At 35.8% G+C, this 14363-nt stretch overlaps 1 protein-coding gene across 3 annotated transcripts in view; it reads right to left on the bottom strand.

Annotated features, from left to right (window-relative positions):
* Positions 1–416: 416 nt before the first annotated feature.
* frmpd4.L (FERM and PDZ domain containing 4 L homeolog) overlaps positions 417–14363 on the bottom strand; it is a 206271-nt gene continuing 192324 nt past the window's right edge. For 2 of the 3 annotated variants that reach the window (XM_041582350.1, XM_041582351.1), the window contains exons 11-17: positions 11572–11698; positions 8691–8780; positions 8018–8200; positions 6521–6656; positions 4327–5391; positions 2823–4061; positions 417–1814 (exon numbers count right to left, since the gene is read on the bottom strand). In XM_041582350.1, the coding sequence (XP_041438284.1) occupies positions 475–1814; positions 2823–4061; positions 4327–5391; positions 6521–6656; positions 8018–8200; positions 8691–8780; positions 11572–11698 (4180 nt within the window). In that variant the 3' untranslated portion in view covers positions 417–474. Of the gene's footprint in view, positions 1820–2822; positions 4062–4326; positions 5392–6520; positions 6657–8017; positions 8201–8690; positions 8781–11571; positions 11699–14363 lie in introns of all 3 variants that reach the window. The other variant, XM_041582352.1, reaches the window with a different exon arrangement.

Consider the following 14363-nt stretch of genomic DNA (forward strand, 5'->3'; position numbering starts at 1 on the left):
GCACAGCATGAACCAAAAAACGTTAATTTATTTATTATATATATATTCTCTAATAAATCATAGTACCCTCTTGGAATCAAAACATATGTCATCATTTTCAGCGCTTAAAAATTATAATTTAAAATATTAAATATTGTCTATTTACATACTGATTCTATTTCTTATCACCTACATGACTGGGGTCAGAGGAAAAGAGGAAGATGCAGATGATTTAGAAAGTGCACCTGTAATTCGTTTATGGGTAACTCCCATAGTTCATTAGACTCCTGAATATTTTTTTTTAATTGAAAGGATGAACTATGTTATCATGAGCCAGGTTTGTGCCTGAAAAAGTAACATTATATTACTTTATATGTCTTTAAAAGAAGGTGGGAAGGGATGAAATGGGATGGAATTTACACTGGTCTTTACATATGTTAAGTAAAAGTTTATGTATGGCTTTGTAAAGGTAGTTTCTGAAATGACTTATTTAAATTACTTGTTTAAAAGCATTTTAAGAGAACGTGTTAGTGTGCTTACAACTGCAGCCATAGTACTTGATTGACGTGCCAGAACTTTAATGCTGGGATCATTAAACATCTTGGCCGATGTTGATTCTGCTGCCCTCAGTAAACAAATATAGTTTATTACCACCTCATCTATTTTAGCTACAATTTCTTGTTGCTGAATTTCAGAGTTCATTGCGTTAACTAGTCGCATGCAGGCCTCTGTTAAAGAACAGAGAATTTGAAAGCTTGAATTCATAGCTAATAGCATTTCCTCTGGGCCTTTGTCAGCGGAGGCCATTTTCCTGCAGGCACTTCCTAATTCTCTTGATTCTATGGATAAGCGGTATTTATACTGAGAAAGCTTGAGGTCATACATTTCTACACTTGCATCTTCCCCTTTTCCGACATTTGATCGTATTAGGCAGAGTAACTCATTAGCATCTTTTTGAGCAGCATGAAATCCATCAGGTATTGCATAAACTTTTTCTTTTAGTGCATTTATTCTTGCAATTTTTTCATCAAAGTCCATGTCATGGTAATTAATTTCAGCTTGTCTAGCAGTAATATCAATATCTTGTTTACCGGTAGTGTTTGTGGTGACCATGGGTGATTCAAGTTCTTTATTCCTGCATTCTGGGGATAAAAGCAGATCACCTACTTTTTCAGCTGGTGTTTGTGATATATACACACATGAATTCTCCTTTATCTCATTATTATTTCCATTGTCCGCCTCTTCACATTCTTCATCTTCTTCCTCACCATTATTGCCCCTGTTTTGGAAGCAGTAGCTAAAGGGACCCCGGCATCTCCAGTTGCTGGCATCTAGTTTTAACAAAGGTAATGTTCTTGACTGTTTTTGTACCTTTTGTATAGACCCAGTAGCTGTAAACTTTTTGCTTTCACTGATGGAATTCATAGAACTCTGAGAACAACTTTTGGATATCTTTCTAACCAATGGAATCTCCACTTGTTTTTCAGATCTGCTTTTCAGACCTGTCTCTGTGCTATCCAGACACAAGCTTACTGAAGATATATTCTTGTCTGCCCACTCCATGCCCGAAGATCTTGATATCACACTGCTGCTGCGTCTAAGTACCTTTCGGTTATGTGGCATTTTCAGGCTTCCACCAATCTCATATGGATGCAATGTCATATCTGCTGCACATGCCAGATTCCCTTGGTGAGGATGAATAAAGTCTTGATTTTGAATTGGCACATGGGATTCTAAACAAATGTTGGATGGTATTGTAAAGTCACCTTTGGGATGTTTAGAAGCAGCTGCTGGAAGGCCACCTGCTTTTCTTCCTTTTGCAGGCTCTGTGAAAGCTACACTAGGGGTAGTAGAAAAGCAGAGATATTTGTTAAGCATTTTTGAAAAAATTTCATGAACACAAAAAAGCAAAAAAGTCGTAGCTGAAAATGTTATTCTACAGTAAAACTAAATATGAGGGACTAGGCTTGATGAAAAGAATATTAGGTTAGGTTGGAATTTCAGAGGAAATTATGTATATTATGTATTATTATTTGTGATATATTTTTTCATAGATATTGTGGCCACCATATGGTAGTCTATCTTTACTGCTATGGTGAAGTACCTTGCTGCCTCTCATTAAAGTGGCAGTATACTCCCTTGTTCAAAAATGAGTTCAATGAATAGGGTTTGTGTTGAAAATATGTTTTGCCTTTTGTTTTAATTATGGTTTTGTTTTTTCTAAAGGTAAAGAGGAAACACAGGAAGCTGAAATATTTGTTTTTTATGAGGTAGATAATAAATTGGCAAAAGGGGCAATGACTTAGGGGTTACCAGCACACAAGGCCATCAATAGTTCTTTTATAAGTTTTAACTTAAATATTTTTTTCCTGTGGGCAATAAAGCATCATGTTTGTCATATCCCTAAATGTGGTCAAAGCTAGAAGCCTGATAGTAGTAGCTGTAGATATCTGCACTTTATTTAGCACCCATATTCATTTACTGCACTTTTAATTAAATTGATATTTGCTAAATTAAGCATGACTTACAGCATGTGTCAGAGCAAAGAAAAAAAGTTGAGATTATAGTTTTTTAACTATCAACAAAATTTGGAATGTTATACATTTTAATCTAAAGCCACATATGGTACTGCTCCAAAATACTTTTTTTTAAAGAAAATCAACAAAGACTTCTTCTTTTCTACTTCTGTTTGGGATTGTTTTCATCTATGAACTTAACATTACCATCATCTATATCTGGTATTTGATGACGATCTCAGCTACCTAACTTACAAACATGGAATATCATTACGTAACAAAAACTTGTAGGGAGCAACAATAAATTAGAAGCACATAGTCATGTACCTGTGGTTTCTTTGATTTTTGAAACACGGTGGCATCCATCTCTTAAAGTACCAAACACTGGCTCTGCATTGACTGGTGCATGAATGACTGGCAAACTCATTCTGTGACAAACAGCTTCAGTTTGTTGATGTAATTCTGTAAATGGTGCCCCAAGATTTGGAAGCATAGAAGATCGTTCATCAAGGGGAATCAAGACACTACTCTTTACTGATGCATCAGAGAGAATATGTTTCACATCACCAGTACACAGAGGAGACTCCAAGGGGGTTGGGCAAGAACTGCTACCAGTACTACATCCTGCATCCACTGAAGAACATTGGGAGCTCTGAAGAGAAAATTGTCCTTCACTCTGAAAAGATGAAATGTTCTTGGCTACATGGTTATCACCAGGATCTACAAGCTTTGACACATGTTCTGTGGAGGCATCATCAGCTTTTGAGATGGTATGTTCTTTGGATGGAGACATGTAATTTGCATGTGAGATAAATATATCATCTTGTTTAAGTCCAGATAATGAAATATCATTAATTTCTTCCATTATATCAGTCTCTGTTTTCCCAACACCAGACAGTCTTGGCAGTGTTTTAATATGGTGTGTATCGGTTGATAGCTTATCAATTGCGCTTCTATCTGCAGTATTATACCATCTTTGACTGTCTGTACGAAAAGCTGTCCTTTCTAGGTTAAAATTAGCTAGATGTTGACAGTCTTTGGAAGATATTGTTTCAAATTTTGTTTTCAGTTCACCATCAGATTCTGGTCTTTTGCCAAACTGCTTTTTAACCATAACATTTACATCAAAATGTGATTTTGCCTCAGCATCTGGTAGCTTGTTTTTCTTTTTACAGGAGTACATCAAAGTATCCATGTGCACCTTATTAAAGTATTCTGATACTGATTTTATTTCCATCGTTTCTGGTTCCATCTCAATGTTATCCGAATGGATGACCTGTTTTGAAGGCACATCTTTTGATTGCAGTTCTGTAGCTTGCCGAGTCATTAAAGATGATGTTGCTTTGATAGTTATACTTCCTGTTTGACCTTTGGCTACAGAAAAATCAGTTTGCTCTTCCATCAGGGATTGATAATCTTCACTAACAGGCAAAATGGTGCGTGCTGAAATTTCTGGATGTTTCTGTGCTGTTGCTAATTCTGAACTTTCAGTCATTTCTGAAGAATTTGTCTCATTACCAGAATCAGAAGATGACTCCGGACTATATGCTCTTAATATTGTTACACCTATACACCACAAAAAAGGAGCTTATTAATAAAGGTTTAATAGTTATAATTTTCATGAATAATATTAAAAATGTTTAGTATATTTTTAGTCAGAAAAAAACTATTAGGGTGAAAAAACATAAAACGTATTCAAACTTAAGTCCAATGAATAAGATGAAATATGGTTTGTATATGGAATATGATAAAAACAAAATACAAAAATATGAGATGATTCATATGGATGGAATGGTATGCTAATGAATAAAAGTCACAATAGTAAAATAACCTGAGGTGTCATCTCTTTGGTTTTCCTCAGAGACAGTCAAATCTTGCAGTTTTTGAAGATCACTTGTTTCTTCCAGGATTGTTTTAGGTTTTTCATCTGTGTTTGTAGGGACTGCATCAATGAGAGACACAGGGATATCATCATGAGATATACTGTTAGCTGCTCCTGTGAGTTCGTTGATTGGTTTTGACAAATTCTGACAGTCTTCTTCATCTGAACTGTCTCGAAATCCAGGTGGCGGGGCAGCAATTGCCAAATTCAGTGAATGCAACAAAAAATCATCTTCATTATCATCGCCTTCAGGTGGAGGAAGTGATGTCAGGTCTATGATGTCATCACTAGATTCAGACATACTGAGAATATCTGTTCTATTTTCTTCAGCTACCATAACGTCTTCCTCACAGCTTGCTTCATCATCATCTTCAGCATCATCTGTGGTTTCAGAATAACATATATCGTGTAGTAATGGTTCTTCTATGCCTTCTGCATTACCAAAATTTTTTCTTTGAGATATATTTGCATAAACAGCATTAGCAGCAAAATTAATGCTCTCTGCATCTGGCGATAACTCCAAGTCTTTGATGTCATTGGCATTATTAAAGTAAATTATACTTTGTTTATCAATTATCTCAGGGCTCTCATCTACCAACCTTTCATAGCCCAGAGTCTGAGGATTTATTGTATCCAAGTTGTGATCTCCAAATATGAAAGATACTTTTGCGCTTCTGGGAGAATCTTGTGCTGTGATAGTGTGTTCCAGTCCTGAGATTGAAATTATTGATGGTTGTCTTACATTTAAGCTGTTCTCTAGATCTATATGTTCACATTGTTTGGTAAGCTGCTGATCAAGTTCTCCTGAATTAAATGTAGTTTCTATATACAAACTCCTATGATCAGTGTGACAAAGTGGACTGCCTACAACATTTGTAGTTCTTTGTTTCAAGTCTGAAAATATTTGCTGAGAATCTTGATTCTCTTGATTCTCTTCAAAACCAAAGATAGTTGACTTTGGCAAGTAATTCCAGTCACAATCTTGGTAACTATACTTGATTCGTGTTTCATTCCCTGCAATAGAAATTAACACATTTTTACATGAATACCAAAAGGCCCATACATTTTGATGATACCAGTTATAATGAATTTCTCAGAAGTCATACTAATAATGCACATGATTATCCATTGATAGCTGTGATTCTCTGAAAATCCTAATTCATAGAATGTACAGTTGCTTGCAATATTATTCTTTTACGTTATTTCTTGTGTTTGAAAGTTTGCAATTAGTTAGCATCTTTATTTTCTAAACAAATATTTATGTTTTGGTATGAATGTCATTTACAAGACTCACATGAAGCCACCATTATTTGCATTATATTTATGATTGTACGATTTTGTTGTTATAGCTTCATGTAGCAGCTAAAATACCATATAAGACTTGTTAAACCAGCACAGCAGTGCATGCATGTGTGCTAATCCCTAATTCTGAATCTAAAGAAGGAGGACTGCATTGGATGAACTATTAAGTAGAGGGCTTCTCCTGAGGCTCAGTTTATGTAGAATAAGGCAACTGTCAATGGGAAGCAGACTTTTTCCATTAGAGTAATTAAAGTAACCAATATTTATAGTCATATACTGTCTACTCATTGGCAAGCCTTTTCATACAATTTGGTCATTCAGTTTCTCATAAATCAAAATCCCTTCAGTTTTGGCCGATTAAACTCAGGTTATACCATAGCTGTTTGGGCATAGCATTGGGATGACTCCCCACTGGGAAGTGTGTCATATGGAAACTCAGAACTTAGTAACAAATTAAGGTTAGATAAAAGATTAAATGTAATGGAGGTTTTTTTTTTTTCAACCTCATCTACTATTTACAGTAACTATGGATGATTTTTTTTCTTCAAGGCCCAGAATCCATCACTTGACAATGGAACAAGGTGAGGGAGGGGTTACATTACATTTTGAACCTAAGGAGGGTGGGGGGTGGCGAACTGGTCCTAGCAAGCACACAGGCAGACTAACTTAGTTTCCTTTCAATCTGTGGAATCAGGTATACCTGTTTAAAACAAACATTTTGTATTTATTTATTAAGTCCAACCATATAAAAAAAAGGGGGGGGTATATTTTATTTTTCATACACGGTTGTTTAGTTTTCTGTTGTATTTCTTATCTGTATACAACTAATGTTATACTGTACCTGCTTCTCGATTTGCTGCGGTTTTGTTTGTCACATTAAATATCGAACGTCTTGAATCCACTAATAACCGATAGTAACCTGCAGTTAAACAGGCAAGATTCATGGCATCTGATGACTCCATGAGTAGAGTTATAGGCTGAAAAAATAGTGCACACAAAATCTGTAATAAAATATGTAGTAAGTGAACAACTTAATATATAATGTATATATGTAAGTTGCTGGAGTGCAGGGATTGCAAACTGATCAGTGCAGACTTCTAACTGCATTTTCTTAAAGGGGTTGTTCACCTTCCAAACAGTTTTTTCAGTTCAATCGTTTTCAGATTGTTCCCCAGAAATAAAGACTTTTTTCAATTATTTATTTCTTACTGTTTTTCCAAAATCTAAATTTAAAGTTTAATGTCCCTGTCTCTGGTATTTGAGTCTGGCAGCTCAGTAATTCAGGTGCAGACTCTAAACGATTACAATTTTGCAAAATTTAGTTGATACTAGGGATGGGTGAATTTTTTCGCCTTGTTTTGTTGCGGAAATGATGCCCATAGACTTGTATGGCTTTGTGCGTCAATTAAAAATGTTTTCGCCTGAGGCAAATTTTTGGCGAAACTAAACGGGTCAAATTCGCCCATCCCTAGTTGATACATTTCTCAGTAGCATCTCTGGAGTATTATCAACTATTGTATCAATTCTAACAGCTGCCTATAATGAAACTCAGGGATTCTGCTCAGTAGGGACAATGATAAGAAATGTATCAACTAAATGTATAATTTTAGAACAGCTTACAGGGTCGGCGACAACCTTCCCCCCTCCAATAGCTGCTTAAGAAGGTGAAAAATGATACTTTACACTTCAATATTAGAAAAACTTTGACACATAGAAAATAGAAAGTAATTGGAAAAAGTCGTTATTTCTTGTGATCTATCTGAAAACAACTAGGGGGCACATTTACTTAGCTCGAGTGAAGGATTAGAATGGAAAAAACATTGAATTTCGAAGTTTTTTTTTTGGCTAATTCGACCTTCGACTACGACTTCGAACTAAAAATCGTTGGACTATTTGACCATTTCATAGACAAAGTACTGTCTCTTTAAAAAAAATTTGACTACCTACTTCACCACCTAAAACCTACCGACCATCAATGGGGATCTTCCCCATAAGCTTTCCTAGCAATTTCTGATCGAAGGAAAATCATTCGATCGATGGATTAAAATCCTTTGAATCGTTTGATTCGAAGGATTTAACCGTTCGTTTGTCGATTTTTCAACTAAATGCGGTAAATCCTTCGACTTCGATATTCGAAGTCGAAGGATTTTACTTTGATGGTCGAATATCAAGGGTTAATTAACCCTCGATATTCGACCCTTAGTAAATGTGCCCCTAAGTGTTTGAAGGTGAACAGCCCCTTTAAATCCTCATTTTCTCTAGTTATTAACACAATCTAGTAACCTTAACTTTTTTATTGTTATTGCTATAGTACTTTTATGGAAAATGTCATACTCACTTTTACATCCAAAACATGAAGCTCCACTCTAACAGTGATATCATCTTCTGTATACATCTCAATCCTATTTACATGGCTGAAGTCAGCAAGCAGAGCAACAAGGTTGGTTTTTGTATTAATTACATGACTGATACCATAGCGTGGACCTACTAATAAGGTTACATCTGAATGTTTTTCTCCCTGCTGTAAATATGGAAATGTTATTTATTAGTATCCAATATAGCAAGTGTTGAGTTACCATGCATATATCAACTTAGTCTATGTGAAAAAAACAGGCTAAGGCAGGGAGACAAGCAGAAAATATAATTGAATATGCTTTGACATTACTCATTTCAATCTATTAGAAAATAAACTATGCATATGTTCTAGGTAAAAAGTTATATTAACTGATGTATCCTTGTAAAGTCATAACTTTGGAAATGTGTGCAGACTAGTGCTGGCCATAGCCACTATGTACATTTTAAAAGGGCCCATAATTGTGGGTAAATTACAGGAAACCCTAACTCTAAGTTCATGCTGACCCTAACACCCATCTTATACAAAAAATATAATCACTTAGCATTGCTATCATATAAGTGGTGAAATAAATAATACGCAACGGATATGCAACTGTGTGTTGGGCACCTGAGCTTATCAGATTATATACACATATTGTGAATTGCATAATACATACAACCAATTTTGCTTTAAATACACGTCCTCCATATAAGCGCAGGTCAGTTAGAAACTTCAAATAATGCACCTTGGCTTGCAGACCAGATAACTGTCAAGAGGAAGTAATAAAAACAAAGTTAAGATTATGTATAGGTTTGACAGAAGAAGTAGCAGAGCAAAGGAAGAGCAGTGTTATGCCCTAATGCAGTTTATATTTCGCATCTGCACTTTAGATGACTTAGGAGGCTGCTCTTACTTCATTGCTTTTTATTTGGGATTAATTCAAATGTAACCTACCAAATCAGAATGTCAGCATCTGGGGTATATTTTTAATCATGGCTCATTTGTAAAAGTAAAGTTCTACTATTCTGTAAGTAAGTAGCAAGGCTGTACGTAGGTCACATTAGATTTAAACAGCAGGCCTCAGGTCTCTGCACTTTTTCCTTCAATAACGTTTAATTATGTCTTAGTTGGGATCAAGTTCAAGCTACTGCTTAATTATAACAGAGAAAAAGGAAATAATTTTTAAAGGGCAACTATTGTGAAAATGAAAATTTAACATACGCTTCATCATACTCAAAATACTTTCTAAATTTTGAGTTTCTGAAATTATGAAGTTTATCTTCCCTATCCCTCTCTCAGCATCTGTTTCTCCTCATTCTGTCTTCTTGTAGCAGTTGGGAGTCAGATATTCATTGACAGTTAGATCCAATATATCTTATAGGGGGCTTCCTTTCCTGGCAGACGAATTAGAGGTCACTCAAATAACTGAATCCAGTACAAACAAAATCTAACCAAATAACTGCCTTTTGCAAAACTCCTGCATGCAGAGAGATATGATGGGGTATATTTATCAAAGAGTGAAGTTAGAGATCACCACAGTCCACTAGCGTGAAATATCGCCTCTCTCTATTAATTTCTATGGGGTTTTAAAAGGTGTATTTATCAAATGGTGAACTTTCACCCTTTGATAAATACACCTTTAAAAATCACATAGAAATGAATGGAGAGAGGCGGTATTTCACTCTAGCGAACTGTGGTGATCTTTAACTTCACTCTTCAATAAATATACCCCATTGTCTCATGATTTTAAGAGAGTGAGCTCTAATACATCTTCTAGGCAAAATGAGCCCCCCCCCCCTATAAGATATCTTATCTTATTTCAGTATTGCTGAAGCTTATATTACATTTTCATTTTTGCAATAGTTCCCCTTTAAGCCTATGGGGGATGGCATTTCCATTATTCTAAACTTTCTGACTAGCAGGATTCCAGATAACTGATCAAATATTTGTACCAGTACAAAAGCGGCTCATCCAACTAAAAAAACCTCAATAGCAAGTTCAAGTGTCGGAGGGTTTACAAGCTTACATACTGGTTAAAAGTTAAATTTGTATTTCTAACCCTAAAAGACAGAATACTGTATGTATCACCTTTATTGCATACCATATGTCATAAGCTATTTCTCCCCTAAATTAACCATTATACATAAAGCTCTTTGTTTTTTAACAAGCCAACCAGTCTATCAACCATGGGAATTGAATTGTTTCCCTTGAGGTGTAAGATATAACAGTTGATTATTGAACAGATAATGATAATGAAAAGTAAGATAACATGGGAGTATGCAGTATAAACAACTCTTCACTATAACTTGTATATATCGCTCCTGTGCAAGTACATTAGATATTTGGTAACATTCATAAATATTTACAAATCTACCAGCTAGTTTTTTTTGTAGGCAATAACCTATTGTAAAATCACAGGTTACTCCCAAAGTACTGCCCTTTTCTTGTGTGCACTGGCACCCTGTTCCAGGTTGACCAATGACCCAGGGTATGCATTGAATTTAATTTGAAGGTAAAATTTGGAGTAACTTTTATGCAGTTGCTATTGTTTAAAATGATTCTACAAGTTGACAAGTGGTAATACCCTTCAACTAAAAATAACTCAAATAGATAAGCTAAGGTCAGGTAGATAAGTTCATACTGTATTTAACATCAATCAAGAAACATTCTTAATATTTATCACTCAGCCTCACCTTATCCTAACTTTATAAAGAGCATGAGAAACTCTTTCTGCAGGGGTAGTGGTTTTTAATCTAAACTGAAATACACTGATGGTTCAGGGGTGGATAAATAGTCCACTACATTTCCATTAATTCATCAAAAATCCATACCAATTTACAATAATCCTTAAGTAGAACCCCAGTTAGAAACGTCACCCTACGGAATAAAGGGGGAATGTAATTAAAAATCACAAGCAATTTTTAAAATGGTGTTTTTGCAAATGTTTAGCTCTGCTCTCAATGTAAAATCATTTGCTGGCGAATATTACATACACTAAGGAAAAATTAGTGTTAACACCTACTCTGGAGTTAAATATTTTGTCGCAATATACGATTTGCAATTGCAAAATTTTATTACATACGCTGCAAATGTTTGCAAAAGCCAGTTGGTTGAAAAGTTGGAGAGGAAGTCACTGAGGTCTGTAATCGGTCAAAAAGGATGCAAACATGGTCGCTAACATTCACAATGGCCTTTGCAAACACTTTTTGCGTCAACGAAACATATTACATTCCCCCATTACGAGTGTTACGGTTTTGACCAAAGTGAGTAGATTGTCATAGCATTTAAGGGGCCTCCATTGTGGTGTTTTAAATGTTAAACTACTTTGGATCTGGTTAGTTAATATCTTCCATTGTTCATGATGGAATCAATGAAAATTCTCATGTAAATTAAAAAATAATATTCATATCCACATCTGAACAAGATGCACACAATTTTCCTTTCTGATATGATCTATATATTCTCCCTTTTTGGGACCAAATAGGGAAAAATAAAAAGACTGTAAGAAATAAATTACTTTTTTATTGCTTGGCATTATACATTTCAAAATAGTTTACCTTCTTGCCTGGGGGAACTAGGTTTTGATTAGCTTTGACAAGGTGTGAAAGTGCCTTTTTTATGTTCTTCTCTTTCATGCTTTGCAACACGGCAGATGGAAGGAACGTTTCTAGTCCCCATTCTTTTCTGCAACAGAAATGAACATTTATTTTGAAGTAATTTGCAGTAGATCAAACAGCTGCTTTGATTTTTGTTCCTGAACGCAGGAGCTTTAAAAAGAGTTGCAGTATAGTTTATTTCACAAATGAGAAACTAACAAGATACCTTAACTGAATTTAGGAGGTTAAAGAGCAGTATCCTCACTACTGTTATGATTTTTTATTTATAAATGTGTTCTGTTTTATTGTTCAACAGTTGGCATCATTAAAGGAGAAGGAAAGCTCCAAGACAGTTTACTGCCAACAGATTAGCCACAATAGTACAAGCTAGAATGCTATATTTATTCTGCAGAATGCTTTACCATACCTAAGTAAACAGCTCTAGACACTGTCTCTGTTTGTTTAGGATAGAAGCTGCCATATAACCTTGCTGTGATATCACTTCCTGCCTGAGTGTCTCCCTGCTCACTTACAGCTCTGAGCTCAGATTACAGCAGGGATGGGGGAGGGGAGGGGGAGAAGAGCAAACTGAGCATGCTCAAGCCCTGCCCTGGAGGTTTCAGCTGAAAACAGGAAGTCTGATACAGAAACCCATGTGTACACAATAGAAGGAAAGAAATGTGAGGTTTCTTTTGAAAGAGGACTCAGAGCAGCATTACTCTGAGGGTTTACTGGTGTATTTATATAGACATTTCTGATAAAGCTTACTTAATTTTAGCCTTTCCTTCTCCTTTAAGCTCCCCTTTCTGTTTAGTCATAGCTGGAGGATTTCCGACCACTTCCGCAGCTACATTTGCATCCACCGGTAGTGGATTATTGCACAGGCTACAAGCTATAGCCTAGGGACCCAGTGTGATCAGGGGCCCAGCTAGCATTTTTAGTTATTATTTCTGTTTTCTTTTCACATTTTTTTTTATTTGCGATGCTGGGTTCAGTCGGGTGGACATACTGGGAGAATAAGGCAGACAAGGTTCATCATCATCATCATCATTTATTTATATAGCGCCGACAAGATATGCAGTGCTTTACCTTAGTTATAACAAACAGGGAATAAATGGAGGATAACAAACAAGGGTTACAGAGTGCAATATGATTAGAGGGCCCTACAAATTAGAGTTTACAAACAAGGTTAGGGTACAATTGAGAGATTAGGATTTTAGAAACAATTTTGTGATTTATGATACATTAATTACTGATTAAAGGAAAACTATACCCGCAAAATGAACTTTTAAGCAACAGATATTTTACATCATAATAAGGGGCATATATTACCAAACTGGTATATTTATATTTAAGTGAATATTGCCCTTTTACATCTCTTGCCTTGAGCCACCATTTCGGGATGATCTTTGTGCTGTCTCAGAGATCACCTGACCAGAACTACTGCACCTCTAACTGTAACAGGAAGAAGTGTGGAAGCAAAAGACAGAACTCTGTCTGTTAATTGGCTCATGTGACCTAAGAAGTATGGTTTGTTGGAATGTTTGTGTGCACAGTGAATCGTACGATCCCAGGGGGCGGCCCTTATTTATTAAAATGGCAATTTTCTCTTTAGGATTACCCAATGGCACATACTACTAGAAAAGTATATTATTATGAAAATGGTTTATTTACATGAAGCAGGGTTTTACATATGAGCTGTTTTATGCAATATCTTTTTATAGAGATCTACATTGTTTGTGGTATAGTTTTCCTTTAAGTGTTTAAGGAGCATTTGAAAGTTTGGAAAGAAGGGGAAAATCTGGTTCATTCGTGGTTATTGCATGTGCCTGGACAGTCACTGGCATGTGTTGAACTCAACCCAGCATAGAGAGCTTGGTTGCACACGTGCCTGGATATGCATGCATCCAGAGCCAGCAGTAGCCTGTGTGTATGTAGCCTAGGAGCACCACATGTCATTAATCCGCCACGCCAACATCTATCAGAACATACTGGACTACTCTGGGTAAATAGGATAGGGAGCTGCTGCTGAATCATGATGCTGCCTGGCTAATAGTTATATTGATGTATCTTTTTAAAATGTGTACTATGTACATAATGGAATGCCATATAACCACCCCCGATACCTACCCATAAGATATATGGGAGGAGACTACTTGCCCAGCCTGTCATTAAGGGGGGGGGGGCTGAAAAATATATTTTCGCTATGGTCTAGGGATTATAGAACTATATTGTTTAATCTTTGTATATTTTCAGATTTAATCCACTGTTATTATTTGTTTCAAAGAGTAGATTACCTGAAATGACAATTACATTATTTCAGTAAACCAGCAAATAAGACAATTACTGGGAATGAACATACACTAGGGGGCACATTTACTTAGCTCGAGTGAAGGATTAGAATAAAAAACACTTCGAATTTCGAATTATTTTTTTGGCTACTTCAACCATCGAATTGGCTACTTCGACCTTCGACTAAGACTTCAAATCGAATGATTCGAACTAAAAATCGTTCGACCATTCGATAGTCGAAGTACTGTCTCTTTAAAAAAAACTTCGACCGCCTACTTCGCCACCTAAAACCTACCGAGCACCAATGTTAGCCTATGGGGAAGATCCCCATAGGCTTTCCTAGCTTTTTTTGATCGAAGGAAAATCGATCGATCGATGGATTAAAATCCCTCAAATAGTTTGATTTGAATGATTTAATTGTACGATCGAACGATTTTTCCTACGATCGTTCGAACGAAGGA

This window comes from Xenopus laevis, chromosome 2L, assembly GCF_017654675.1.
Source record: "Xenopus laevis strain J_2021 chromosome 2L, Xenopus_laevis_v10.1, whole genome shotgun sequence".
NCBI classification, from domain to species: Eukaryota; Metazoa; Chordata; class Amphibia; order Anura; family Pipidae; genus Xenopus; species Xenopus laevis.